Source organism: Dermacentor andersoni, chromosome 6, assembly GCF_023375885.2.
Source record: "Dermacentor andersoni chromosome 6, qqDerAnde1_hic_scaffold, whole genome shotgun sequence".
Lineage (NCBI taxonomy): Eukaryota > Metazoa > Arthropoda > Arachnida > Ixodida > Ixodidae > Dermacentor > Dermacentor andersoni.
In genome coordinates this window covers 183422585-183449253 of record NC_092819.1, presented here as the reverse complement: position 1 = coordinate 183449253, position 26669 = coordinate 183422585, and the positions used below count along the sequence as shown (strand labels likewise).

The 26669-nt window shown below is 45.9% G+C and overlaps 1 protein-coding gene and 1 long non-coding RNA gene across 4 annotated transcripts in view; both read left to right on the top strand.

Annotated features, from left to right (window-relative positions):
• The window catches only part of Sod2 (superoxide dismutase 2), a 155402-nt gene extending 137795 nt beyond the window's left edge, over positions 1–17607 (top strand). For both annotated transcript variants that reach the window (XM_050172386.3, XM_055067016.1), the window contains exon 5: positions 17394–17607. In XM_050172386.3, the coding sequence (XP_050028343.1) occupies positions 17394–17542 (149 nt within the window). In that variant the 3' untranslated portion in view covers positions 17543–17607. The remainder of the gene's footprint in view (positions 1–17393) is intronic.
• A 5938-nt stretch (positions 17608–23545) lies between these two features.
• LOC129382800 (uncharacterized) lies at positions 23546–26223 on the top strand. Of its 2 annotated transcripts, XR_008610836.2 has the most exons (3): positions 23546–23705; positions 23837–25774; positions 25843–26223. It is a non-coding gene; the product is annotated as an uncharacterized lncRNA (long non-coding RNA). The 2 variants fall into 2 exon arrangements; XR_008610835.2 differs by lacking the exon at positions 23546–23705 and having other exon boundaries at positions 23715–25774.
• The last annotated feature ends 446 nt before the right edge of the window (positions 26224–26669 follow it).

Here is a 26669-nt window from a genome sequence, read left to right as displayed (position 1 = left end):
GGATGACAATTTCTCCCTTTCATTGAAAGTGTTCCTTTCCGAATAACCTCCAAAATACAGAAGCGTTTTCCTAGCTTTATGGGCAGGTGTGTTTTGGTTGTTATCATCAGCTTGTGAAGGTCAATCTGTGCGACGGACGAAAGTGTAAACCGTGCATCAGATGACTTCATCACCGCTTCACGCGTAGTCATTGTTGGCATGGTGCAGCTAGACCACAGTCTCGCCGACATAAAGAGCAGGGACAGAATTTTCGGCCAATCACTCCTTAATGCGACTTCCATTAATTCGGAAAATCCGATAATTCGACCTTCGCGCCTGGTCCCTACAATTATATATACGAGTCTATGGGACGAAACTCTCGTTAATTCGGACGGATTCCAGCCCACCTCGGATAATTCGGATGATTTCAGGCAGCCACCAAAGCTCGAAAACGAAAATACGGCAAACGCGGCACAAAAGCGATACCCAAACGCAGCATCGCCATTGACATCAAGTGGCTGAAACTTGGCCAATCCAATCCAATTGGCACAACTTGTGGCTGAATGGGTGCATTTCCTTGTTTTTGCATGTGTCGGCGCATAGCCTCCTATATTTTTTCAGGCCCGCGCAATGGTGCCGCGGAGACAGTCTGTGGCCCTCTTTCTTCCTCCTCGAACAACGAGCAGACCTGGAGCTGAAAGGCCTCGTCGATTATTTGGAAGGAAACACAGACATTGTTCCTAGGGAATTTAAGCGCAGATTGTCATCGTTCACGCTACAAAACAACCTGCTAGTGAAGAACTTCTCACCAGTCCTCGCCAACTACCTTGTTGTTCCCTCCACGCTGCGTCCAGAACTGCTGCACGCCCTACATGATGATCCAACCGCTGGGCACCTTGGATTCTCCCGGACGCTGCCGAGGATACAGGAAAGGTATTACTGGCCTCGTCTGACCGCCGACGTCGCCCGTTACGTCAACACATGCCGAAACTGTCAGCGATGCAAGACACCATTGACAGGGCCAGCAGGGTTACTACAGCTATTCGAACCTCCTTGCCGGCCATTTAAGCAGATAGGGATGGATTTGTTGTGACCGTTTCTGACATCAACATCCGGAAATAAGTGGATCGTCGTGGCGACAGACTATCTCACCCGCTTCGCTGAAACTAAAGCCCTACCAAATGGCAGCTCAGCCGAAGTGGCGAAATTTTTTTTGAGAGCATCCTGCTACGACATGGTGCCCTAGAAGTCCTCATCGCCGACAGAAGAACGGCCTTTACAGCAGAGCTCACTCGAGCCATTCTGCAATAGAGCTAGACAAGCCACAGGAGGACAACTGCCTACCACCCGCATATGAATGGTCTCGCGGAGCGCCTGAACAAGACCCTCGCCGACATGCTAGCAATGTACGTCGACATCGAGCGGTCCTGCCGTACATAACCTTTGCTCACAACACAACGCTGCAAGAAACAACACAGATTGCGCCATTCAAGCTGGTTTATGGCAGGAACCCAACAACGACTCTCGACACCATGCTGCCGCACGTCACCGACGAAGAGAATCTTGACGTCGCCACCTATCTCTAGCATGCTGAAGAAGCCCGACAGCTAGCCCGCTTACGGATCAAGAACCAGCAGCGTACCGACAGCCAGCACTACAACCTCCGACGAAGCTATGTCCAGTACCAGCCTGGCCACTATGCTTGGGTTTGGACCCGAATACGTTAACAAGGACTGAGTGAGAAACTATTACGGCGCTATTTCGGACCCTACAAGATCATCCGACGTGTTGGCGAACTGGACAATGAGGTCGTGCCAGATGGCATTTCGCATTCACAGCAGTGCCATGCACAATATGAAGTGGTCCACATGGTGCGTCTTAAGCCCTTTTACGCATGCTGACGAACTTCCTTAGTTTGTTGTTTCTTTGCTATGGATGTTTTTGTTTATTGCTGTCACTGATCTCAGGGCCGTGCAGTTGTCGGGAGAGATGGAGTCGGGAGACGCAGGCAAGCACAGCAAACAGATTTTAATTTACCCAAACTCGAAATAGAAAAGTCAAAACTCAAAAAGGAAAAGTCAAAACTCAATTGGCAAAAAATAAAACTACACACTTGCATAGCCAAAACAATGTCCTTATCCTCGCCTGCGTGCGTCCTTAGCGCGTTTCGCGTGAAAGTCTGGCAACCCTGGCCTATGGCTGCACGCTAACAAAAGGGAACGCTCTAACAAAGTTCCGTTGTCGCATGTAATTCCAAGTTTGATGTGCATCGGCTCTTGATCCCAGTCGGTGCTCCTGCCGACTTGAAAGCTTTGGTGTCGTGGCATCGACCAGCCAGCTCCTCCGTCTCGGATGTCGGTGCCCTGAACTATGTCGGTGACGGACTCTGGCCTTCCTGGTTTGGCCTACCACCGGGCTCTGCCGCTAGCTTTCTGAGTGCTGACGAGAAACCCCGGGGACTACCGTTCGTGCTGGTCTGCCGAAGAAGGGGGATCCAATACCTGGAGTGCCCGGCCGCGCCGTGGGAGGCTGCAGCAGGTCCAGGGTGCCTCGCTCGAACGTCACCGAGGTTGACGGCCACACCCTGGATAGCCAGGATCACGGGCCAGCCCAAACCTCCATGGCTCCCATTGCCAGTGCAAAGCTGGCACTCCAACCTTCTTGGCACAGAGCCACGTCGATAATCCCAGCTTGGCGCCGCTTCTCCCTCAATCACACCTCGGGTAACGCGCCTCGAGGGCTCATGCCGTTCAGACTGGTCGTCGCACATCGTCCTCTTCTTTTCTTTGGTGCCCCATGCCTCTTACATATGACGTAGGCCCCCTTTTCAGTTTTTTTTCTCTAACCGCCTTCTGTCGGTCTTCGTGGTGGCGAATTTGACTTTCCCGCTGTGACTTGGGTGCTTTTTCTTGCGTCGTCGTGGCTCATGACACATCACCAGCCTGTCACACACGTTTCACGACATGCACAGTTCAGAACGTTTGCGAGTTCATTGTTCTCACCACTTTACACATGTACACTCAATCGTCCGCGTTACACTCTTGACATTTCATCATTCCAATGTCTTACTCGTGAAATCTGCCCTACTACTAATTATAGCTCACACCACACTACTTCTGTCCACTTTGGGAGGTCTTCAAACACTTCCTCAAACTTATGAATCAACTCCCTTACCTTCTGTACTTGTATTGCCGCTAGGCCATGGTAACCTAACCCTCTCCTACCCTCAAGGTCTTCTCACCAATATAAGTGTGCACTTCCCCGTGGTCTTTCTCTTCTGCAGTCACCGTGCAAACTCTAGTCTTCTGCTCGTTCTTCCCCCTTCCTATCCTTCCTCTGTTCATACTTTTTTACACATCCCTTAGCCACTGTATTTTGGCATACGTCGCATGATTTCACGTACCGCTTCATGTCACTCTGCACCCCGATCCAAAAGAACTCTTCTGTGATCCTTTCTAATGTATCCTTTACTCCTTTGTGACCTGCGGTTACACTACCGTGCCCTATCTTCAGTACAGTGTCCCTCATCTCCTTCGGGACCATCAACTGTAGTACTTCCCTACCTGAGCTAAACACACACTTCCGGTATAATAGGTTATTCTTTTTTATGAACTTCACCATGGCCCTACTCCTTTTCCTTCACACCAGTTCCCCTATCTTTAGTTCGCACTTTCGTATTGACTCGTCTTTGTTCTGTAGTTCTTTAAATTCTGCAGCCGTTACATTTAATCCCTTAATGGCTGTAACCTGCCATGCTGTCAGAGGTTTGGTACTACTATTGCTTGCTTGTGTTTTTACTGCACCCGCTACATCTGTCTCTCGCATCCCCTCTTTATGAGTTTTTGACTGTTCTTTCAATTCCACGTCCTTCCATATCCTCTTCCAACTTGGGTCAGGGTCGTCTGCCTTCCTCACCCCAGGTAGATTTTTATTTACTCATACTGTTGGCCATTACAGGGTGGGTCAAAGCAGCACTTCAGTTAGTACAATACATGGCATTACAATAATACATTAGCACAAAAACAAAACAAGTCAATAGCAATATTTCGGGAATTAGTACAGTACATGACTAAGGCAGTACATGAATATTGTTTTAATAGGTGAACTAAGCGAATAAAGAAGATACATAAGCGAAATATTCTGCAGATACTCAGATCAATATGACTATAAATGCAGTGGTAATAAAAGAGGTTATACACCCCCTCCCCCTCAAAAAAAGAAAAAAAAAAGAAAAGGGTTAGCAAGTGTGCGTGCGTACATCTTTCAATGTTGCTTTAAGTTTTTCTCAAATTCTTCCGCACTGATGCTGTCTCGCGTTAACACAGGTAATTCATTCCATTCTTTAAGGGTTCTTGGGAAGAAGGAAAATGCGTAAGCGTTAATGTGCATCTGAGGTATTTGATAAGTATTATATTTGCTTTTCCGTAGTGTTCTACCTTGTCTTTCTATCAAATACTGTTCGCTGTTGATGTTGAATGTGTTTTTTTGTCAGAAGAAAAAAGAACTTTAACCTAGCTATGCGCCTGCGTTCAGCGAGCGTAGGAAAGTTCAGCAAACCGAGCATTTCGGAGACTGAATCTGTGCGAGAATAGCGCGATAGAATAAACCTTGCTGCTCGACGTTGAACTCTTTCCAGTCTCTCAATTAACCCGGACTGATAAGGGTCCCAGATTATGCTGGCATATTCTAACGTGGGTCGAACGTACGTTAAATAAGCTGTTAGTTTTACTGACTGTGAGGTTAACTGCAATTTCCGTCACAAGAACCAAAGCTTCTTCTCCGCAGTGTGGCATATTTTTGTAGCATGGTTCAACCAGCTTAAATTCGCAGATATATGTATGCCCAAGTATTTCAGCACGTCAACCGTAGAAAGCACCGAAGAATTCACTGTGCAATTAAAGTCAAAAATATGATTTATTTTGTTTGTTATGCGCAATACAACAGTTTTACTCTCATTTATTTTCATTTTCCATTTGTCACACCATTTTTCTATAGCCCTAAGAGCGTCACTGAGCAATTTCTGATCTTCAGTGCTATTAATTTTTTTGTATGTAAGCAATCATCGACGAAAAGTCGCACCGTGATTCCTTCGTCAATTGCAGAGGAAATGTCATTAATATATACTAAACGTAGTACAGGACCTAAGACAGACCCCTGTGGGACACCAGACGTTACGTTCAACGGCTTTGATTTAGTGTGTTCCACTTCTACGTTCTGCCCCGGAGGTACGCGGGTATCCATTGTACTATTTTCGCGTTTATTCCCATATTAGTCAGTTTCACAATCAATTCTGCATGTACCGCTCTGTCAAACGCTTTCGACAGATCAAGACAGATGGCATCTATCTGTTTCTTATTGTTTAATGCGCTGGCAAAGTCATGGATTGTTCCAAGAAGCTGCGTTGTTGTGGAAAGGCACTGTCGGAATCCGTGTTGGTTGGGAAAGAATGAGTTAGCATTTTCGATGTACGTGTAAATTGACTTCGCTACAACATGTTCTAGGCGCTTGCAGCAAACGCAGGTCAGCGATATTGGACGATAATTTTCAATTAGCTTTCTATCTCCAGATTTGTGCACAGGTATAACCTTTGCCGTAAGCCAGTCATCAGGGACTCGGCCTTCCGCAAGTGATGCGTCAAACATAATCTTTAAGTAATGCGCAACCCATTCCGCATACCTGCGCAGAAATGCGTTGGGTATGTCATCGGGGCCTACTGATTTTTTGACGTCAATGTTTAGTAGAAGAACTACAATTCCCTCATATGAGACTTCAACGTCTGGCATCTCTTCCGAGCGAAGCGATGGGGAGAGTATGGATTCAGTACTGGATTGCGATGGAGCTGAAAACACAGACTGGAAGAACTCGTTGTAAGAAGAAGCAATCACTGCAGGATCAGTAACTACAGTGTTATCAACTACAATGCTATGCGACTCGTTGTCCTTTTTTGACATGTGACGCCAAAATTTATCGGGAGACGACCTCATGAAATCTGTCAATGTTTCTTTGTAATATTTACTTTTGGCTTCAGTTATCATAGAACGCAGTTGTGCAGACAACTCAGTTATTTTTGCATGGTCTTTTGTTACTTTCAGTCTCTGGCGGCTTATTCGACGTTTTAGTTGGATGATGTCCCAGTTGATCCAAGGGTTCCGTTAACTTTTCTTTCTTTTACGAACCGGCACAAATTTGCTAATACAATGGAAAATAATATGCTTGAACGATTGCCACATGGTATTGATATCGCTTTGAGAATCAAAATTGTCCAGTGCAAATGACAAGTAGTCAAAGATACTTGTGCCCCGCAGGGGCGTCTGCGTCAGCAGACGTTTGGTGTGTGGCGACGCCACGTACCCGAGCACATGAGGGTTGTACCCTCCCGCGTGTAGCCGTGCGCGGCTTAGCCGTGTCTGGGGAAAAGGGGATCCTGGGGGTTGAGCCAATGCTGGGTGTTAGGACCTTTAAGGCCCCCCGGCGGAGGCAACACACCTCTTCGGCCTTGGCTTCACATAGACGGCACCTCCAGACTGACCCACCTGGAGGACATCGGCAGTCGCCTTTTCCTGTCTCTGTCTCCTTGAATCTTCGTCTTTATCTCTCACTTTTTTACCTTTCCTGTCTCCGTCTCTTCTTTTTACTTCCTTTCTCCTGGCGGCAAGGGTTAACCCTGCGTGGCTATCCAACCTTGGGTACACCATATTCGGTTATAGAGACGGCGTACGACTGGCGTAGCGCAGACTTGTATGCAAGCTCTGCCACGTCCCCTCGTTGGGCTCCGTGGTGGGCGGTCGGCGCTGTTGCCGAATGTATACATCTTTTCATGGAAACTTCTTTCCCCAAACTTCCTGATCGCCCTCAGAAACGAGGGCACACCGAAGATTTATTCCAGTTTTTCGGATGCCATATCCAAAACTTCCCCCGCTTTCACGTTATTCACTCTGAAAAGACGGACAAACCAGTGCGGACCATTTCACCGTTCCATGTGTCAAAGTCCTTGACTGATGTTTTTGGTCCAGGTTACAAGGTGTCGAGGATGGCAAGCGGTGACCTCCTCTTGGAGCTCCGCGATGTAAAACAATATGAGAAACTACCGAAACTAGTGTCATTTGGGGAGACCCCCGTAACAGTAACCCCGCACCGTACAATGAACACCACCCGTGGTGTTGTGTCGGATGATGATTTGCTTGAGCTGACTGAAGCGGAACTCCTGGAGGGCTTCAGTGAGCAAAATGTGATCAATGTCAGAAGAATTAAGATGAGGCGGGATGGTAAAGAGATTCAGACGAAGCACCTAATAATTACCTTTGGATCAAGTATCTTGCCCAAGTCAATCGAGGCCGGGTACATCAAGCTCCATGTTAGGCCGTACGTGCCAAACCCACTCCGTTGTTTCAAATGCCAGCGCTTTGGCCACAGCTCGCAGGGCTGTCGAGGCCGCCAAACTTGTGCTAAATGCAGTGCCAAAGAACCCACCACTGAAACTTGTGAGAACGCTCTCCACTGTGTAAACTGTGATGGGGAGCACGCCGCGTACTCGCGGTCGTGCTCATCCTGGAAGAAAGAAAAAGAAATCGTAATGATCAAAGTGAAAGAAAATATCTCATTCAAGGAGGCACGCAGGCGGGTAGCATACCTGCCAAAGAAAAGCTTTGCCGAAGTGGCGCGTCAGGGGGCAGCGTCACAACGGCCTCCGGCGGCAGTCCGACCCACAAGCAGTGAGTCGGCAGCTACGCCATCTGCCCCCGTGGCGGTTGCAGCTAGCGCTGCTCCGTCAACCCAGAATGAGGGATCATCGACCCCAAAGGTCGGCGCAGCCGAGGCTGCCCCAGCCTCCCCGGCCCCTTCCAGCGCTGGCAACAGCTGGCGCAGCCAAATCCCTCAGGGAGCCCCATCGACCTCCGGGCTGGTGGGCGCAGGGGTCTTGCCCTCCAAGGCGGGACTCTCTCTGGTAACCTCTCGCTCGCAAGAGCACATGTCCGGAGCCTCACTAGAGGCAATGGACACTACACCTGTCCTGAAGGCGCACCAAACGCCTAAGGAGTGGCGAGGCTCCCTCGAACGCTCCAGAAAGGGCAAAACCCCGATTACAGGGCCTCGTAAGGGCTCTGTAATTTAATCTCTGTAATTTCCATACCGTACCAGTCTTACCATTCCATACCGTCTTACCAGTACTCACCTACGGGGCAGAAACCTGGAGGCTTACGAAAAGGGTTCTACTCAAATTGAGGACGACGCAACGAGCTATGGAAAGAAGAATGATAGGTGTAACGTTAAGGGATAAGAAAAGAGCAGATTTGGTGAGGGAACAAACGCGAGTTAATGACATCTTAGTTGAAATCAAGAAAAAGAAATGGGCATGGGCAGGACATGTAATGAGGAGGGAAGATAACCGATGGTCATTAAGGGTTACGGACTGGATCCCAAGGGAAGGGAAGCGTAGCAGGGGGCGGCAGAAAGTTAGGTGGGCGGATGAGATTAAGAAGTTTGCAGGGACGGCATGGCCGCAATTAGTACATGACCGGGGTTGTTGGAGAAGTATGGGAGAGGCCTTTGCCCTGCAGTGGGCGTAACCAGGCTGATGATGATGATGATGATGATGAATTTCCATAATCACTACTTCTGTTTCTGTACACACAGCACCTATTGACTTCCAATATGGATACACAAATAATTCAATGGAACGTCAGAGGTCTTCTTAGAAACCTTGATGATGTGCAAGAGCTTATCCACAAACACAATCCAAAAGCGCTGTGTCTACAGGAAACACACCTAAAACCACAACACACAAACTTCCTCCGACAGTACATCATTTTCCGCAAGGACCGTGTTGAGGCTAACACCTTGTCCGGCAGTGCAGCAATCCTTGCAGACAAGTGCGTAGCTTGTCACCAGGTAGCCTTAGAAACGCCCCTCGAGGCAGTGTCAATTAGAGGGATTCTTTTCAATAAGTTGGTAACTGTCTGTACGATATATATATCCCCAAGCTCATCATCATCATCATCATCAGCCTGGTTACGCCCACTGCAGGGCAAAGGCCTCTCCCATACTTCTCCAACAACCCCGGTCATGTACTAATTGTGGCCATGTTGTCCCTGCAAACTTCTTAATCTCATCCGCCCACCTAACTTTCTGCCGCCCTCTGCTACGCTTTCCTTCCCTTGGAATCCATTCCGTAACTCTTAATGACCATCGGTTATCTTCCCTCCTCATTACGTGTCCTGCCCATGCCCATTTCTTTTTCTTGATTTCAACTAAGATATCATTAACTCGCGTTTGTTCCCTCACCCAATCTGCTCTTTTCTTATCCCTTAACGTTACACCTATCATTCTTCTTTCCATAGCTCATTGCGTCGTCCTCAATTTAAGTAGAACTCTTTTCGTAAGCCTCCAGGTTTCTGCCCCGTACGTGAGTACTGGTAAGACACAGCTGTTATAAACTTTTCTCTTGAGGGATAATGGCAACCTGCTGTTCATGATCTGAGAATGCTTGCCAAACGCACCCCAACCCATTCTTATTCTTCTGATTATTTCAGTCTCATGATCCGGATCCGCAGTCACTACCTGTCCTAAGTAGATGTATTCCCTTACCACTTCCAGTGCCTCGCTACCTATTGTAAACTGCTGTTCCCTTCCGAGGCTGTTAAACATTACTTTAGTTTTCTGCAGATTAATTTTCAGACCCACCCTTCGGCTTTGCCTCTCCAGGTCAGTGAGCATGCATTGCAGTTGGTCCCCTGAGTTACTAAGCAAGGCAATATCATCAGCGAATCGCAAGTTACTAAGGTATTCTCCATTAACTCTTATCCCCAATTCTTCCCAATCCAGGTCTCTGAATACCTCCTGTAAACACGCTGTGAATAGCATCGGAGAGATCGTATCTCCCTGCCTGACGCCTTTCTTTATTGGGATTTTGTTGCTTTCTTTATGGAGGACTACGGTGGCTGTGGAGCCGCTATAGATATCTTTCAGTATTTTTACATACGGCTCGTCTACACCCTGATTCTGCAATGCCTCCATGACTGCTGAGGTTTCGACTGAATCAAACGCTTTCTCGTAATCAATGAAAGCTATATATAATGGTTGGTTATATTCCGCACATTTTTCTTTCACCTGATTGATAGTGTGAATATGGTCTATTGTTGAGTAGCCTTTACGGAATCCTGCCTGGTCCTTTAGTTGACAGAAGTCTAAGGTGTTCCTGATTCTATTTGCAATTACCTTAGTAAATATATTGTAGGCAACGGACAGTAAACTGATCGGTCTATAATTTTTCAAGTCTTTGGCGTCCCCTTTCTGATGGATTAGGATTATGTTAGCGTTTTTCCAAGATTCCGGTACGCTCGAAGTCCTGAGGCATTGCGTATACAGGGTGGCCAGTTTCTCTAGAACAATCTGCCCACCATCCTTCAACAAATCTATCGTTACCTGATCCTCCCCAGCTGCCTTCCCCCTTTGCATAGCTCCCAAGGCTTTCTTTACTTCTTCCGGTGTTACCTGTGGGATTTCGAATTCCTCTAGACTATCCTCTCTTCCATTATCGTCGTGGGTGCCACTGGTACTGTATAAATCTCTATAGAACTCCTCAGCCACTTGAACTATCTCATCCATATTAGTAATGATATTGCCGGCTTTGTCTCTTAACGCATACGTCTGATTCTTGCCAATTCCTAGTTTCTTCTTCACTGCTTTTAGGTTTCCTCCGTTCCTGAGGGCATGTTTAATTCTATCCATATTATACTTCCTTATGTCAGCTGTCTTACGCTTGTTGATTAACTTCGAAAGTTCTGCCAGTTCTATTCTAGCTGTAGGGTTAGAGGCTTTCATACATTGGCGTTTCTTGATCAGATCTTTCGTCTCCTGCGATAGCTTACTGGTATCCTGTCTAACGGAGTTATCACCGACTTCTATTGCACACTCCTTAATGATGCCCACAAGATTGTCGTTCATTGCTTCAACACTAAGGTCCTCTTCCTGAGTTAAAGCCAAATACCTGTTCTGTAGCTTGATCTGGAATTCCTCTATTTTCCCTCTTAGCGCTAACTCATTGATCGGCTTCTTATGCACCAGTTTCTTCCGTTCCCTCCTCAGGTCTAGGCTAATTCGAGTTCTTACCATCCTATGGTCACTGCAGCGCACCTTGCTGAGCACATCCACATCTTGTATGATGCCAGGGTTAGCGCAGAGTATGAGGTCTATTTCACTTCTAGTCTTGCCATTCGGGCTCCTCCGTGTCCGCTTTCGGCTATCGCAGTTGCGGAAGAAGGTATTCATTATCCGCATATTATTCTGTTCTGCAAACTCTACTAATAACTCTCCCCTGCTATTCCTAGTGCCTATGCCATATTCCCCCACTGCCTTGTCTCCAGCCTGCTTCTTGCCCACCTTGGCATTGAAATCGCCCATCAGTATACTGTATTTTGTTTTGACTTTACCCATCGCCGATTCCACGTCTTCAAAGAAGCTTTCGACTTCCTGGTCATCATGACTGGATGTAGGGGCGTAGACCTGTATAACCTTCATTTTGTGCCTCTTATTAAGTTTCACAAGACCTGCCACCCTCTCGGTAATGCTATAGAATTCCTGTATGTTACCAGCTATGTTCTTATTAATCAGGAATCCGACTCCTAGTTCTTGTCTCTCCGCTAAGCCCCGGTAGCACAGGACGTGCCCGCTTTTTAGCACTGTATATGCTTCTTTTGGCCTCCTAACTTCACTGAGCCCTATTATATCCCATTTACTGCCCTCTAATTCCTCCAATAGCACTGCTAGACTCGCCTCACTAGATAACGTTCTAGCGTTAAACGTTGCCAGGTTCATATTCCAATGGCGGCCTGTCCAGAGCCAGGGATTCTTAGCACCCTCTGCAGCGTCGCAGGTCTGACCGCCGCCGTGGTCAGTTGCTTCGCAGCTGCTGGGGACTGAGGGCCGGGGTTTGATTGTTGCGTTCATATAGGAGGTTGTGGCCAATCCTGCTCTGGTGAGGGAGTGTGTTACCGGTTCTGGTCACCGGGATCAGGCCACACTCCAGGCCTGTTTATGCAATTTTTATCACCACACGGATTTTTTTTTTTTAATACGGTGGAAAATTGCGCGGCACCGGGATTCGAACCACGGACCTCTTGCACGCGAGGCGGGTGTTCTACCTCTACGCCACCGCTGCAGAAGATCCCCAAGCTATAACCTCCAAAAAGCCGATTTCTATAACCTCATAAAACAGCTCCCGGAACCCTACATACTTGTGGGCAATTTTAATGCCCACAATACACTGTGGGGAGACGCACATTGCGACGCAAGAGGCCGACTCATTTAAAACTTTATTCTGACCTCTAGTGCCTGCCTGTTTAATAAGAAGGAACCAACATATTACAGCATTCAACACAATTCATATTCATCCATTGACCTAGCAATAGGCTCCGCTTCCCTTCTCCCTCATCTGGAATGGAATGTAATGAATGATCCATTTAAAAGTGACCACTTCGCGATAACTTTAAACTTAATAACGCAGCATGACAACCCTCCCCGTCTTCCCATTTGGGAATTAGCATAGTCTGACTGGGAGCATTTTAAGGAATCAACTCATTTATCACCCGATTTTATAAACAATTTTAGTATAGACGATGCTGTCGCATATTTTACCGCTTTTATTTGTGATGCTGCTGAAAAGTTCATCTCGCAATCGAATGGTGGTTCACCTAAAAGACGTGTTCCCTGGTGGAATGACTGTAGAAATGCACGAAAAGGCAGAATAAGGCATGGGGAATATTGCGCAGATCGCCGAATACGGAAAATCTAATTGATTTTAAACACATAAAATCGCAGGGAAGGTGAATATGACGTCAGGCTAGGAGAGAAAGCTGGGCAAGGTTCCTTTCAGGTATAACTTCGTACACACAGGAGGCGAAAGTTTATAATGGCGTAAGGAAGGTAAAAGGGCAGCAAATAAATCCGTTGCCTCTGGTGAACAATCAAGGGAATACCTTAGAACAGGCAGACACCCTAGGGGAGCACTTTGAGCATGTGTCAAGCTCCATACACTACTCAAAATCCTTCAACAAGTACAGACAAATAGAAGAACGTAAGGCATTTGAGCGGAAATCCCCACAAAACGCACCGTACAACCGTCCTTTCTGCCTTGACCGTATGCAACAGCTCTGCACCGGGACCCGATAGAATAATGTACGACATGATTAAGAACGTACACACTGACACACAACTGTCAATACTTGCACTTTTTATTACTATTTGGGCGGCTGGATATCTTCCAATTGCATGGAGAGAAGCGATTGTTATTCCCATTCTGAAGCAAGGTAAAGACCCTTCGTTGACGTCAAGTTACCGCCCGATAGCCCTCACAAGTTGCATTTGTAAGCTGTTTGAGAAAATGATTAATCGGCGGCTCATACATTTCCTGGAATTAAAGCAAATGCTTGATCCCTTTCAGTGTGGCTTCAGAGAAGGGCGGTCCACAACCGATCACCTTGTGCGCATTGAGAGAAACATTCGTGACGCCTTTCTACATAAACAATATTTCCTATCCGTATTCCTCGATATGGAGAAGGCGTACGACACAACGTGGCGCTACGGGATCTTGAGGGACTTGTTGGGAATGGGCATCCGTGGCAACATGCTCACCCTAATAGAAACCTATTTGTCCAACCGTACATTCCGCGTGAAAGTCGGGAATGTACTTTCACGGCCATTTATACAGGAAACTGGGGTACCCCAAGGAGGTGTGCTCAGCTGCACCTTCTTTATAATTAAGACGAACACACTCCGCGCTTCATTACCTCCAGCTATATTTTATTCAGTGTACGTAGATGACATACAAATAGGTTTTAAATCATGTAATCTTGCAGTGTGCGAAAGACAAGTACAGCAGAGTTTGAACAAGATATCTAAGTGGGCAGACGAAAATGGATTTAAAGTCAACCCCCACAAAAGTACATGTGTTCTCTTTACAAGAAAGAGAGGCTTGGTTCCAGACCCGTGCATGGAACTGGGTGGACAACAAATACCTGTTAACAAAGAATAGAAATTTCTAGGTGTAATACTTGACTCTAAGCTTACTTTCATCTCACACACAAAATATCTCAAAACTAAATGTCTAAAAACTATGAACTTACTAAAGATACTATCACACACAACATGGGGTAGCGATAGGAAGTGTATAATGAATATTTACAAGAGCCTCATTCAATCACGGTTAGACTATGGTGCCATAGTGTACAACTCTGCCGCCCTGACTGCACTAAAGATGCTGAATCCCGTCCACCACCTAGGTATCCGTCTGGCCACAGGCGCATTCAGAACTAGCCCCATTCAAAGCTTGTATGTAGAATCGAACGAGTGGCCACTCAATCTGCTGAGATCTTACATCAGCTTCACATATTTCCTTAAAGTACACTCTAATCCTGAACATCCGTGTTGTGAAACTATTAATGATTCAACATGTACTGCACTCTTCCGTAATCGACCCTCTGTGAGACAGCCTTTCTCACTCCGTGTGAGAGAGCTTAGCCTGGAAATGGATGTTCCACTCTTCGAACACCGCTTGATGCCTCCAGCGAAGCAGCTACCGCCTTGGGATTGGCAGGTGATACAATGTGACATATCTTTTGTAAGAGTTACAAAATACGCAGCAGAGCTCGAAATAAGAATGCATTTCCATGAACTCCAATTGAAGTACTGTTGTCCGGAATTCTACACCGATGCGTCGAAATCGCATGTTGGTGTGTCTTACGCGGCTGTTGGACCCTCTTTCTCTGAAGCAGGGGTACTGAACCTCCATACAAGCATCTTTACTGCAGAAGCATACGCAGCACTGTCTGCGGTGAAGCACATAAACAAATTAAAGCTAGAGAAAGCGATAATATTCACAGACTCGTTAAGTGTTGTAAAAGCACTAATGTCCTTAAGAAAACACAAAAATAATGTTTTCATTGAGCTTTACTGTCTCTCGTGCAATATTTATTCGTCTCGTAGACATGTGACAATATGCTGGGTCCCTGGTCATAGATGCATTGAAGGTGATGTGCTGGCCGACCAAATGGCCACATCAGTTGCACCTCAAGCTGGTAATACCACAACTGCTATTCCTGCCACAGACCTCAAGCCTTTTTTGCGAACGAAACTGTGAAGCTACTGGCAACGCATGTGGGACAATGAAGCAAATAATAAGCTCCACTTGATTAAACCAAGGATAGGTTTCTGGGCCCCCGTTACAAAAACAAGACAGACTGATGTCCTATTCTGTAGACTCAGAATAGGACACACATATGGCACTCACAATTTTCTGCTTACTGGCAACGAACCTCCTACCTGTGGTAGATGTGGTGAAAGGCTCACCGTCCTCCACGTCCTCGTGGAGTTTCGGGAAGCCGAAAGAGAAAGAAGGAAACATTTTCCCCTAGCATACCGGTATTGTATCCCTCTCCATCCCGGTATGTTTCTTGGTAAGGAACCTCTTTTTAGCACCAAAGCTGTCTTAGGTTTCTTGAGTGATGTGGTTCTGCATGTTAATAGCCCAATAGTATCGTAGCACATCCTTTCTTGAGGATGCGGCTTTGATAGTAGTTCTGGACAGCACACACCTTCAGGTCCTTGCGCTTCAAGGTCTCTGTTAGGGCAGTAGTGCTTTTTCAAAATTTTTTATCGAGATGACCAATTTTATCACGATGTAATTCTTTTATACTGCCTGTTTCGTGTCCTTGCCACACTTCATAATTACAGTCATAGTTTTATTACATGTAGCTATTACGCATTTTGCAGTAACCGTCTTTTAGGCCCCTCTACAGCCCTGTAACATTCATTACTTGTAATTTAACGTTTCACTTTGATCTCATTACCATTGGCTTGGCGCTCTTTGGCCATACCTGGCCCTTGCGCCATAAAACACAACAAATCATCATTATCAATGATACTTGTGTCATCAGCTTCCAAAAAATTTCCCACTATCAAATCATAAAATGGGTCCTCCACACATCTAGCTGTAACTAGTCCTGTAAAAAAGGGTGTTGATATTTGAATCCGTGCCTCTGGCAGATATTTAATGGACTTGCCTACCAAGATTACTGGTTTAAAATAGCTGGTCATGCTTTCTGGTGGCACTAGGCTCCTCCTCACTAAAATGGTATTGGTTCCCGTGTCTCTCAAGACCGTAGCTTTGCATCCTTGTACCTGGTGTACCTGGTGTACAAAGGGGGCCTTTTGAAAATTGCGAGAAGGCTGCTATGGCAGCCTCTCAGATTGAGAAATACAGAAGAAACGCTGAGATGAGATCTCGAAGTGTTTTGCCACGTTCTTCTCATTGGCTTGCATGTGAAAACCCTATGTCCGTCAGCCTTGCATGCTTTTACGCGAAGCTTGCCGACATCCTTCTCCAAAGCATCCAGGTGCTCCACGTAGTGTTCCTCGTGAAAACGAAGCCCCGGAGAGACTGAATCACCTGCCAGGCCTCTTTTGAGGACAACATTGAGGCAGCATGCCCTACTGCATCATCACTGCATCATCACTGCCGTCACCATCTGATGCAAGCACGTTTGCAACAATCGTTTCATCAGTGAGAAGCACTTATTTTCCCAATCTATGGCCGTGCGCTTTTCACCGGCAACGTGGTGCATTGTCGATGATCAGCAGGCGAATCGGCCATCTTCCGTTTCAGCGGCGAGTCGAACAAGGCTGAGAAACTGCATGGCCAGGGACGATTTTGATGCAACCAACAAAGACGAACGCGAGTGATTAAGCTGTTTGAAGAGGTGCACTGAATGAGGAGTCAGCGGACAACATGCAAGCAATCTGCGAGCAACGCAGTTGGTGCAGTCCATTTGTGTTTCGAAGGGTGGGGTGGCGCAAAACTGTGGGCACAGCCCATTTGTGTTCGGAGGGGCGGAAGGGGGACAGGAGAGAGCACGGAGATGGCTGGAAAAAGAGTGCGCTGCAGCTGTTGGAGCAACAGCCCATTGTCCAGCACCTCAAATTTCTCGTTTTCTTTTTTTCTTGTCAAGAATTTCGCATTTCACTACCTTTTGGCTTGGCCACCCAGCAGCCAGGCTTCATCGTTATAACCGATAGTGTGGCATTGGGGCATTGTAGTAAGTGGGTTATTTCACCATGGAAAGCATACAAAAGTTGACAGTGCAGCAGCTTCTCATTGTTATAGCCAATGTATTGTTCAAACAGGTATCGTTATAAGTGGCTTCGACTGCATTCGCACACCCCTACTTATCATATAATACTTCGTTCTTTGCAGAGCAAAGCAGACAAGGTTTATTTCTTGAAGCGATGTGGACTGCTTGGTGGTGTCGGCACAAGATTGAGGAAATATTGTTGGAGATTTTACCACTTTGTATAATTAACATGGCATTAGAGTGCCGCTGAAGTAAATTGTCCTTTACTGATGCATGGCTTTCTCTTCGCAGGACTGGTGCCCTTGTTTACGATAGACGTCTGGGAGCATGCATACTACCTGCAGTACAAGAATGTGCGACCAGACTACGTCAAGGCCATCTGGGACATTGCCAACTGGGAAAATGTTGCTGTGAGGCTGCAGAAGGCACGCAGCGAATGAGATCCTAGCCCTTCACCTTTAGGTGTTTACTTTTGACTGATCAATAAATAGCTTGAAGTGGCGAAGCTAGCACAGTCAATTTGGCACGACTGCAGCCATTTTCCATTCCCATATGATTTACACAAAGAGTGCTCATATATTTCTTCTTGTGCTATGTGCAACATTGCAAAAAAAACACATGGACAAACCAATGGTGAGCAGACTTGCAACTTGTTTATTTTGTAACTGTGCACGTAATGGTAACATATGGCGAAGGCAATGATCGAGGAGGAATACAGTGAAAGTCGCTGATGCTTGCAAAAGCCAGTCTGAAAAATTGCAGATGTTCACAGTAGATTCTGCACAAAAGCAATTTCCTTCTTAAACAACATTGAATTGTGCAGCACAGCAAAAGAACCACGGAACAGAGCTCTGACAACCGAGTGGTAATATATAGACGCATGAGGAAGGAATACACATCAAAAGGAAAAAAAGGATCAGCACGACAGATATTCTGTTTCTGTTACCTACAGGAAGCATGCATCCCTGCATGTAAAGATACGAAAGGCTTTAGAAATCTTGCTTTTTTTAAAACTGTTTTTGCATTTTTTAAAGATAGGAGCTTTGGTGTTTGCAAAGGGAAACGTCGAGCACAGTCGGCAGCCCCGAAAAGGTGATGCACAGATTACTTCCACAATATGCCCAACCGACTGTTTGGCTGTGGTGTCAGTCCTCGATGGTGGTGATTTATTGGCATCCTCTTTAAAATGGGGCGGTGACAAATAGTCGCCTAGCCTGCTTGAGGTAAGCTCTACATGCAATAAAACTGCAACTTGGGCAAGTTGGTAATGCTTCGTCTTTGAATTAAAAAGTGCACAATAAACAAAGATGGATAGAACAAGAGACACAACACTTGTGGCGTTACTCTCTCGTTCTATCCGCCCTCATTTTTTTTCGCGCTGTTTTATTTCAAGGTGCTCTGCAGGCTTTTAATTCCAGAATTTTGTACATGTCTTTTATACTGTGGTGATGGTTGACAGTGCAAACCCATAGGTCTCGACAGGCTAGAGCACTGCACGTGCTGGTTTTTTCAGGCCCGAGCCTTAAAGTGCCACGCATTGGCCCGGGCCCGAAAGATTCTGGCCCGGCCTGACCCAGCCCAGCTGGGCTCTGTTCGACCCATTAGCACTTGGCCCTATACGAAGCTAGGTCGAGATCTCAGTTGTTGTCAAAATGCTGTAATGTGATTACCGGCACTGGACAGTCTTCAAGCTGCATCAAAGCAGCTTTTTGCCCTGTGTACCCTCTTGCTGGCTACTTTAACTGTGCGAGAAATAACCATTAAATTCATTGCTAGCCGAACACACACAGATGATTACAATGTTTTATATGAAAACAGACATACACGATGGGCAGTTAGGAAAATGGGGTAGGATCAGGCTGTCAAGAGCCACTGGGAGTGGCACAAGGCCTGCTTACATTTAGGCATGAAGATATAGAAAAGTACATCCACTGAAGTAAATTCATTAAAGTGTGATATATAAATAGTTGTGCACAAGATATTATAGCAAAGGCATAGGTGAACACTCCCGTACACACTGCCTGTCATTTCATCTCACTTCTGAATCTTGTATAATCATTGGGATGTACAGTGATGGGAGTCGAGCCAATAAATTCGGTGCGAATGTAAATTTATATACAGTAAAACCTCGTTAAACCAAACCTGCTTAAACAGTAGTTTCGTTTTAAAAGTAGCAAAGTCAAATCGCCGACTCGGTGACCATTGAACATAATGGGTTTTGTATCTGCATAAACCGTACCAGGTAATTGCGTACGTGTTAGTTAACACCTAGCGTTTTCACTTTTCGTTGCGCAAGCACCGTGGTGCATCGCCTCCATCGGGCAGCCCGGCAGAACAACAAGCCTTGGAGATCTGAACAACGGCCTCCAAGCGCCCTGTGCGTTTGTGCGCGAAGCAAGATCATCATTTCGGCGCCGTCCCTGAGAGTGTTGTGGAGTCATGCTGAAGCTTGGATAAAAAAGACGTCGGGTGCTCAGCATAGAAGAAAAATTAGACATGATTCGTGCTGTCGAACATGACACGAAGTCGGCACTGGCACGCTACATGGGTTTACTGTTGACTAAAGTGTGTGGCATTTGGGACGTGAAGAAGTTGCTGCGACCGCGAAGAGATGTCGGCTGCTAGGTTCGACTTTTGGCCATCGTTGCCTCTGCTTTGCCGAAGTGTCGCCTAGCGACAGTGATAAGGATGTCACGGAAAGCGACAGCACGGGCGATTCAGGCCCGAGAGTGGCAGAAGCTGCACGAATGCAATCGTCGTGACGAGAACAGCACCCCGCAATGAAAAGGTGCCCCGCGACTTCCACAACGCTACTGCACCCACGTGGAGAATATGCAACGCCAATGAGGAATCTGCAATGCAAGTGTTTGCCGAGAAGAGGGGGCTGGTTGAAAAGCTGACTCGCAGCTTCAGTAAGTTTGAGGCCGCTGTCGTCACTGCTTGGCCGCCGCAGCATCACACGAAAATACCACTTTTGTCGCACGAAGTAAATAACTGCATGTTTTTTTCCCTTTTCGTCGCACTCTCTCTGAGTTCCGCTTTTCACAGGTAAGTGGGTGACCTCATGCTATTTCGGTTAAGCAGTACTACCGCTTAGTACATACTTTTTCCGAGCTCCGGCCAACTACGGTTTAACGAGGTTTCACTGCACACCCGTCTGTTGGCTTTCAGGAATACCATAATGCACAGCCACTAGAAGCTTATCTTCATTAAACATAAATTCGTGATTTGCAAGGCTAACCCTCATGTTCAATCATATTTTCACATGGAACATATCATTTTTATTGCTTTATACGGCTTCACATAATGGTCTCAGTTTTTCAGTCGTGAGTTTAGGCATCCTTGTCTTGCAATATATGCAAACTTGCAGTCTACTTTTGTCAGTGCAATGCATGTACAACATAGACAACTGTTGTTTTTCCCATCAGATTGAATTGGAGCCCACCTAGTGCTAGAAGAACATACACAAGGCTGCAAGCACAAGGGTCCAGCCCCTAAATGTGAAAATAGCATTCAAAAGAAAATTTCACTGAGCCGATAAAATTTTCTGCCTTCTGTTTGCCTTTTCACATGCCTCTCACTAATGTTGAAAAATTTTACATCTACGTAGACTTGAAGTATTTATCTTGGAACAGTGGACACTTGAAAGTTTAAATTTAATAATTGGACTGATTGTGCAATGAACTGCAGCAGAATATCCAATTCACTTGAAGAAATAATGGAAACCAGTAGCAAGTTGCACTATGCCTTAACACACATAAAATGTTAAATGAACTTTCCAGAATCTATTTTATACCAGTTTAAGTACTGTAAGAACTTGTTGAAAATTTTAGTTTTTCCATTAAAATCACGCACAGGCAGTGCAAAGTGGCACATCAGTGACCACTGTAGAAAATTACATATTTTTGTGCAGCAACAAAATATTGCAGATGATTCTGCCTCTAGGCACGTATTCAGCTCTTGAAGAATGTAACCAGCTGTACTGAAACTCATCTCATTGATTCTTTTTGTGGTTGCTACATGAAGGTTAGCTTGGATACCTAAAGACAGCATAGTGAATTTCATTTTGCACCGAGTCTTTCACCATTCAAGTAGTTTCCAATCTCTTTAGCGCGATTGCGATGGAAATATCTTTGTCATATTGATTTGAGTCTGTGATGCCAAGCATTATAAAATATGAAGACACCAAATAAACCGATCGACACACACAAGAGAAGAGAACGGGACAGGGCGCCTTTTTACTCGCAACTGTTTTATTTGCAGAACGCAGGCACATATATACCGTCAGTCAACACATGCGCACAGAGCAATCATTCATTCACGCATCTGATCAAATATTCATGACGCACAACGCTCAAGATACCTCATCTCGGCCTTATATAATGATATCGAAGTTTCGCTAATGCACAAGCTGCCTTTCTTGCCTATGTGATAAGCTTCAACCAGTTCCTTTGCTCTAGTATCTTCGAGCAAGAATACGCACATCTGGAAAACGTGGTTTACAAGAGCGTGAGGTACAGGTCCCGATGTGCTTAGGCAAATTTGGGCCCTCTTTCATTTGCTCAACATTTTTTTCATGCTCCCTGACACGCTCATTAACACAGCGCCCGGTCTGACCTATATGGGCGTCTTGCGCTGGAGTTTGAGGTATAGTAGCGGCGCCTGGTGGCGGCCCGCGAAACGTTATCTGGGTAGTACCAGCTTGGGTAGTATTGAGCCCTATAGCTGGCTGTGGCGAAGCACGTTTCTAGCCCGAGTTTGGCGTCGATTCGCACTTTTTTCGACCCTGTTGCGAGTGCGAAAAGGCTCGTCACTTCTCGCATACCACGCTGCGAGCTAGCCGCAGCCTATAGTTTAACGAAAGCGGACTCTCCGTGGGACGCAATGCTGGAAGCAGAAGGAATCGACTGCGCCGATCCGGAGAGACCTAGCTCAGCCTCGAAAAAAGCGTCACCGTCGTTACTTCTGCGTCGTGGGCTGCCATGAACAAGAAGGCCTGAATCCCAACATCAAATTCTACCGTTTTCTTTCAAGGCCTCACGAAGCGGAGCGTAGGGCGCGATGGATATAGCTACAGTTCGTCGCGCTGGATAAGCGAAACTTCGCGCCATGCTGACTGCTTCGCCTGTCTTGAAGCTTGCTTTATTATCTGCGTTCTAAAATTCGGTCTTTTGCACCTACAGTCCCGACGGCAGACCGACATAGCAGCAGGCATGGCTGGTGATTCACGATTCGAGACCCAGCCACAGCGCGACAATTAACAATTCGACCGGTGCGAAGTGGTGAAGTGACCAGATGTGTGCAAATGACCACAAATGGTCGGGCTGATTCGGTGACAATTCACTACCCCACTACGGGCAGCACAGGTTAGAGAGTTAAATGTGCTCATCCTTGACCTCAAGCCAGCACGTTGAGGCAGCGCAGCAAAGTAGTACTGATTGCAGCACATCGATGTTCGATGTGCCTGTCATTAAAAGCTATAGTATACATCAAGCGAGCAGCGCACGTGCTCGCGCTGCAGAGCGATTCGCACGTACGTTACTGCGAGCTCATATGCATTGCATCAGTTATTTATCAGTTGCTAAAGGGACAGACGGCCGCTGCTACACTGCGGGCACAACTACTTGTCTAGCGGCATGCTGTCAAAAAAGATTGTAGGAGGCCCGCCGTTTCGCGGCATGTCGAAAGACCGCTGCTGTCGCGGCGCGTATAGGATCATGCGCTCGAGCAGTTCCGCACACGTGATGTCTGCTTATCGCTGCTGTGAATTCATTTATAGCAAGCATTTCCTCGCGTTTGTGCACCTGAATCTGGCAGCGTGCCAACCTTACCTGAAGTTCAACTTCGTACGTGACTCGCTTCACTTGCGATTGACACCGCGCTAAAACTTCGCCGATTGTTTCTTGAACGGCACATACGTATTCGGCGTTGCATGATTTCTTGCCTTTACGCAGCGTGCCACCCCTGAAAAAATATTCGGCGCCCGATATTCGCTGCAAGCCGTGGTACAACACAACCGAAAGTGGCGGGTCCCTATTGTAAACGTGCTTTCCGAAGCAGACGACCGACCTTGGTACTACGCAGTTCAGGACAGAGGGCGCTTTTTAGCACCATTTTCGCAGCGCCCCCTGGGCAATGCAAGAGCCCCATATGAACACGAGCACATCGAAATTGGCATAGAGTTAGTAGAACAACTCTAGAGGAAAAGCTGGGCCGGAAAAGTGGGAACCTCTAGGGCGCCGCCCTGTTGCTACTGGTCAATGTGGCCAGCGCAATTACTATTGAAAGAGCTGAAAACAAGTACAGGTCACCTTATGCTTTGTCATCTAAAAACGCATACCTGATGGCTTTATGAAGGTGGTGCACTAATATTAAGTTTACAGAAAGCAATCGGTAAGTCCGTGACTTATGTAAATCACGAACTACGCATTCATTTAATAAAGGATGACGCGAATTTCGGTTTCGAATCTGGTTTTTGGATGCGTAGTAGTTTCGTACAGTTTAGGTTTGACATGCGATCGCGCGTCGACATCGGACGCTATGGCACACTCGTGCCTTCTGTGCCACCGAAGCCCCGAAGTGCCCAGACATGTACCTTCACATGTAAGTAAACGAATGCATCTCCTTGTTGAGAATATCACGCGAGTAGGCAGCACTTGTGGGGCATCACAATTGTTTGAGAAGCGTCACAGTAGAGCATTTTTCTACATGCGGAGCGGCGTTTTTATTTGCAGGTTTCCCTTCAGTAGGAAATTGCTGGACAGGCGGACCAGCGCACCGGAATTGTACTGGCGAAGCCACAAGCAACTCAAAGAATCTGTTTAATTGTTGCACTTTGAACAATCATGCTTCTACAAAGGCCACAGCAGAAAAACAGCCTGATGCCGAGTATTTCTGTGCCACGAAGTAGTCCAGAGGCGAGTGCCTAATGCGGACGAAATCGAGTGCATTGAGACTTAGAACGACAGAAAGCTGAGCTAGTTGGTAAGGATTCATTATGCAAAACAGAGGTGAGGCGTGCAGACAGGACACAAGAGTAGAGAAGTGGGCGGCGCTCGTGTTGCATGTTTGCTTGTAAATACTCTATTCTTGTGTCCTGTCTGCACGCCTCACCTCCGTTTTGCATAACGAGTGTATCAACCCACATATTAATAACGTAGGCGTTTTACTAACTGTGCAATATTTTCAACACTTCCTTGCATGCCATTTCATGTGGAATATCTTTTTTGGTCACAAATTTGTGCAGCGAATCTATTTGCATGATCGACTTCGGCCCTGTAGGTCCGTTCACTTGCACTTGATGCTGAGTCTTTTACATGTACCCATAAACTGCAGATATGCACATCAGATCCCTGCGAGCATTTTCAAAATTCGGTTATTTTAGACAACAGGCACATATATGCAATACTGACATAATCTCAAATACCACTATAAGCAGCTGGGACACATTTTTGTTGACCATACTCGCAGGTAAAATAAGTAGATTATGTGGACAGCTTCAGCTCATTTTCCTTAAATCAGTGTGTACAAGGGGTATGCAAAAATAATTTTTTTCTCGCGCACAGATTCTTTTGCTGTATAAGCAAGAGAAGCCACCACGTTAGTGTAACGTATCTTGTACATCACACTAATAAGTGCTTTAATTTACCAAGTGAGATGAGTTACTTTTATGGATCATTCAGTCATATCACACTGCAAGCTGCATTCATCAATCTTCAATTGGATTTCGCATGAAACATGTTTCCCTTTTATGCAGATATGCAATGGCAAGCCCTTCCGTGTGTTCCAAAGGTAAAATTTAAGCTCGAAATTAAAGAAGACATTTCTAGTCAGAAACAAGCAAAAATGGTGGATGCAGAGTATCAGAAGCCCAAGGTACAGAAATTATGGGAAGTGTCGAATGATTTTAAGGAAAGAATGGTATTTGAAGATGCAAGATTCTTTAGTGGAAATCAAGCAAGTCAGTATAGGTAGAATACTCTGAGAAATTATGCGAGTAATGGGATAGCACACAATGGGTCAGGAAATGCGTTGTTTTTCTGAAAAACTAAAGCTGATGACTGTCATATCATGAGTCACTTTAGCATCATGAGACTGCTGTTTGATAAATTCAGAAACAAACCAAAAAGCAAGCCATGCAAAAATAAAAAAATACTATTTAATGATGCTCTCTCCACACTGGGATAAATAATAAGAAACGGATCACGTCTAATGTGGACATATCAGACACCTTGTGAAACACTAAAGGAAAAATTCAGTTTCGAGCTATGGCACTTGCCGCATAGATGTGGGGGGCCTTGCACCAATAGTAATAGTTACCACTGCATCTAGAAATTTAAAGCATTCATGCAGACAAGGATAATTATATTTTTGGCTACCACGTCAAATGCCTCCTCTAAGTGTTACAATGCTGCACGCAGCCATACTAAGGATCTCACAGCAACACTTGCAGGTAAACAGCAAAAGCAGTTAAAGTGCTGGTGTATTCTGGACACTGTCTTTGAAAACTTTTAGGCAAGAACAGTGCGAGAAACAGACATAAGAACTGCATTTATTTCTATAATTCCCCATTTGAATGGCCTTTTCTTTTTCCTTCGACAATGCCTTCGCCTAGCCACAGAAGCTCCCTCATACAGACTCCGCAAGCCAAGAGGCCGTGGAGGCAAATGCAGGTAAGAGGCAAGAAGCAATAGCACTGGTATCGACATTCATCTAATTTCTTTCTTTTTCTTTCGTTTAGACAGCCAGCACACCTCGAACAGCCACCTTGACTGCGGGTGTGTCACCCTAGTCGCCAAGGAAACATTTGAGGGAAAGCGACAGGCAATGTGAACAGCCACTTCTCCATGTAAACGATACTCTTTCTCTCGGATGACTCCTACGTTTGCCACGCTAGCACACTTGTGCACAAAGATGCCGCGGAGGCACGTGCAGGTCAGAGGCAAGAAGCAGTGGCACTGGTGTCAACATTCGCCCAATTTCTTTTTCTTACGCTGAGGCAGCCAGCACACCTCGAACAGCCACCTTAACTGCGGGTGTGTTAGTAGATTCCTGTTGTACATATGCTCATAATAAACTTCAGTAAACTTGAACTTGATAATAAACTTGAAGGCAAATGGGACATTGATGCATTGTTTTTTTGATCATTTATTGTACACACACAATATATGTTATACTTTGCAGTGCTACAGAGCGTATTTTGAAGCTTCCCCCTATATTTTGCACCTTTAATTACGTATGTGTTGTGTGGCCCTCAATTCAGTTCATGTTGTAGCAGATGTTTTGTCTGTGTATCGCACATTGGCTTAAGCTCGTGATATCCACATACTTCTCTCACATACACAAAATAAAGTTCTATGTAGTCCTCAGTGTTACAACAAAAAATGAAAGTAAACAATCCGATCGTGGAATTGTGTTTATTACAGTCATTCCTATGACAGTTACTGACAAGTTGACAACTTGAACTGGTCAATACGTCCATAGCCTCCTCTATTTTTCAAAAATAAAGGAGGCTATGATCCATCATGGCAAGGAATTGTATGTATACATAAAAAAAAAAAAGGGGGG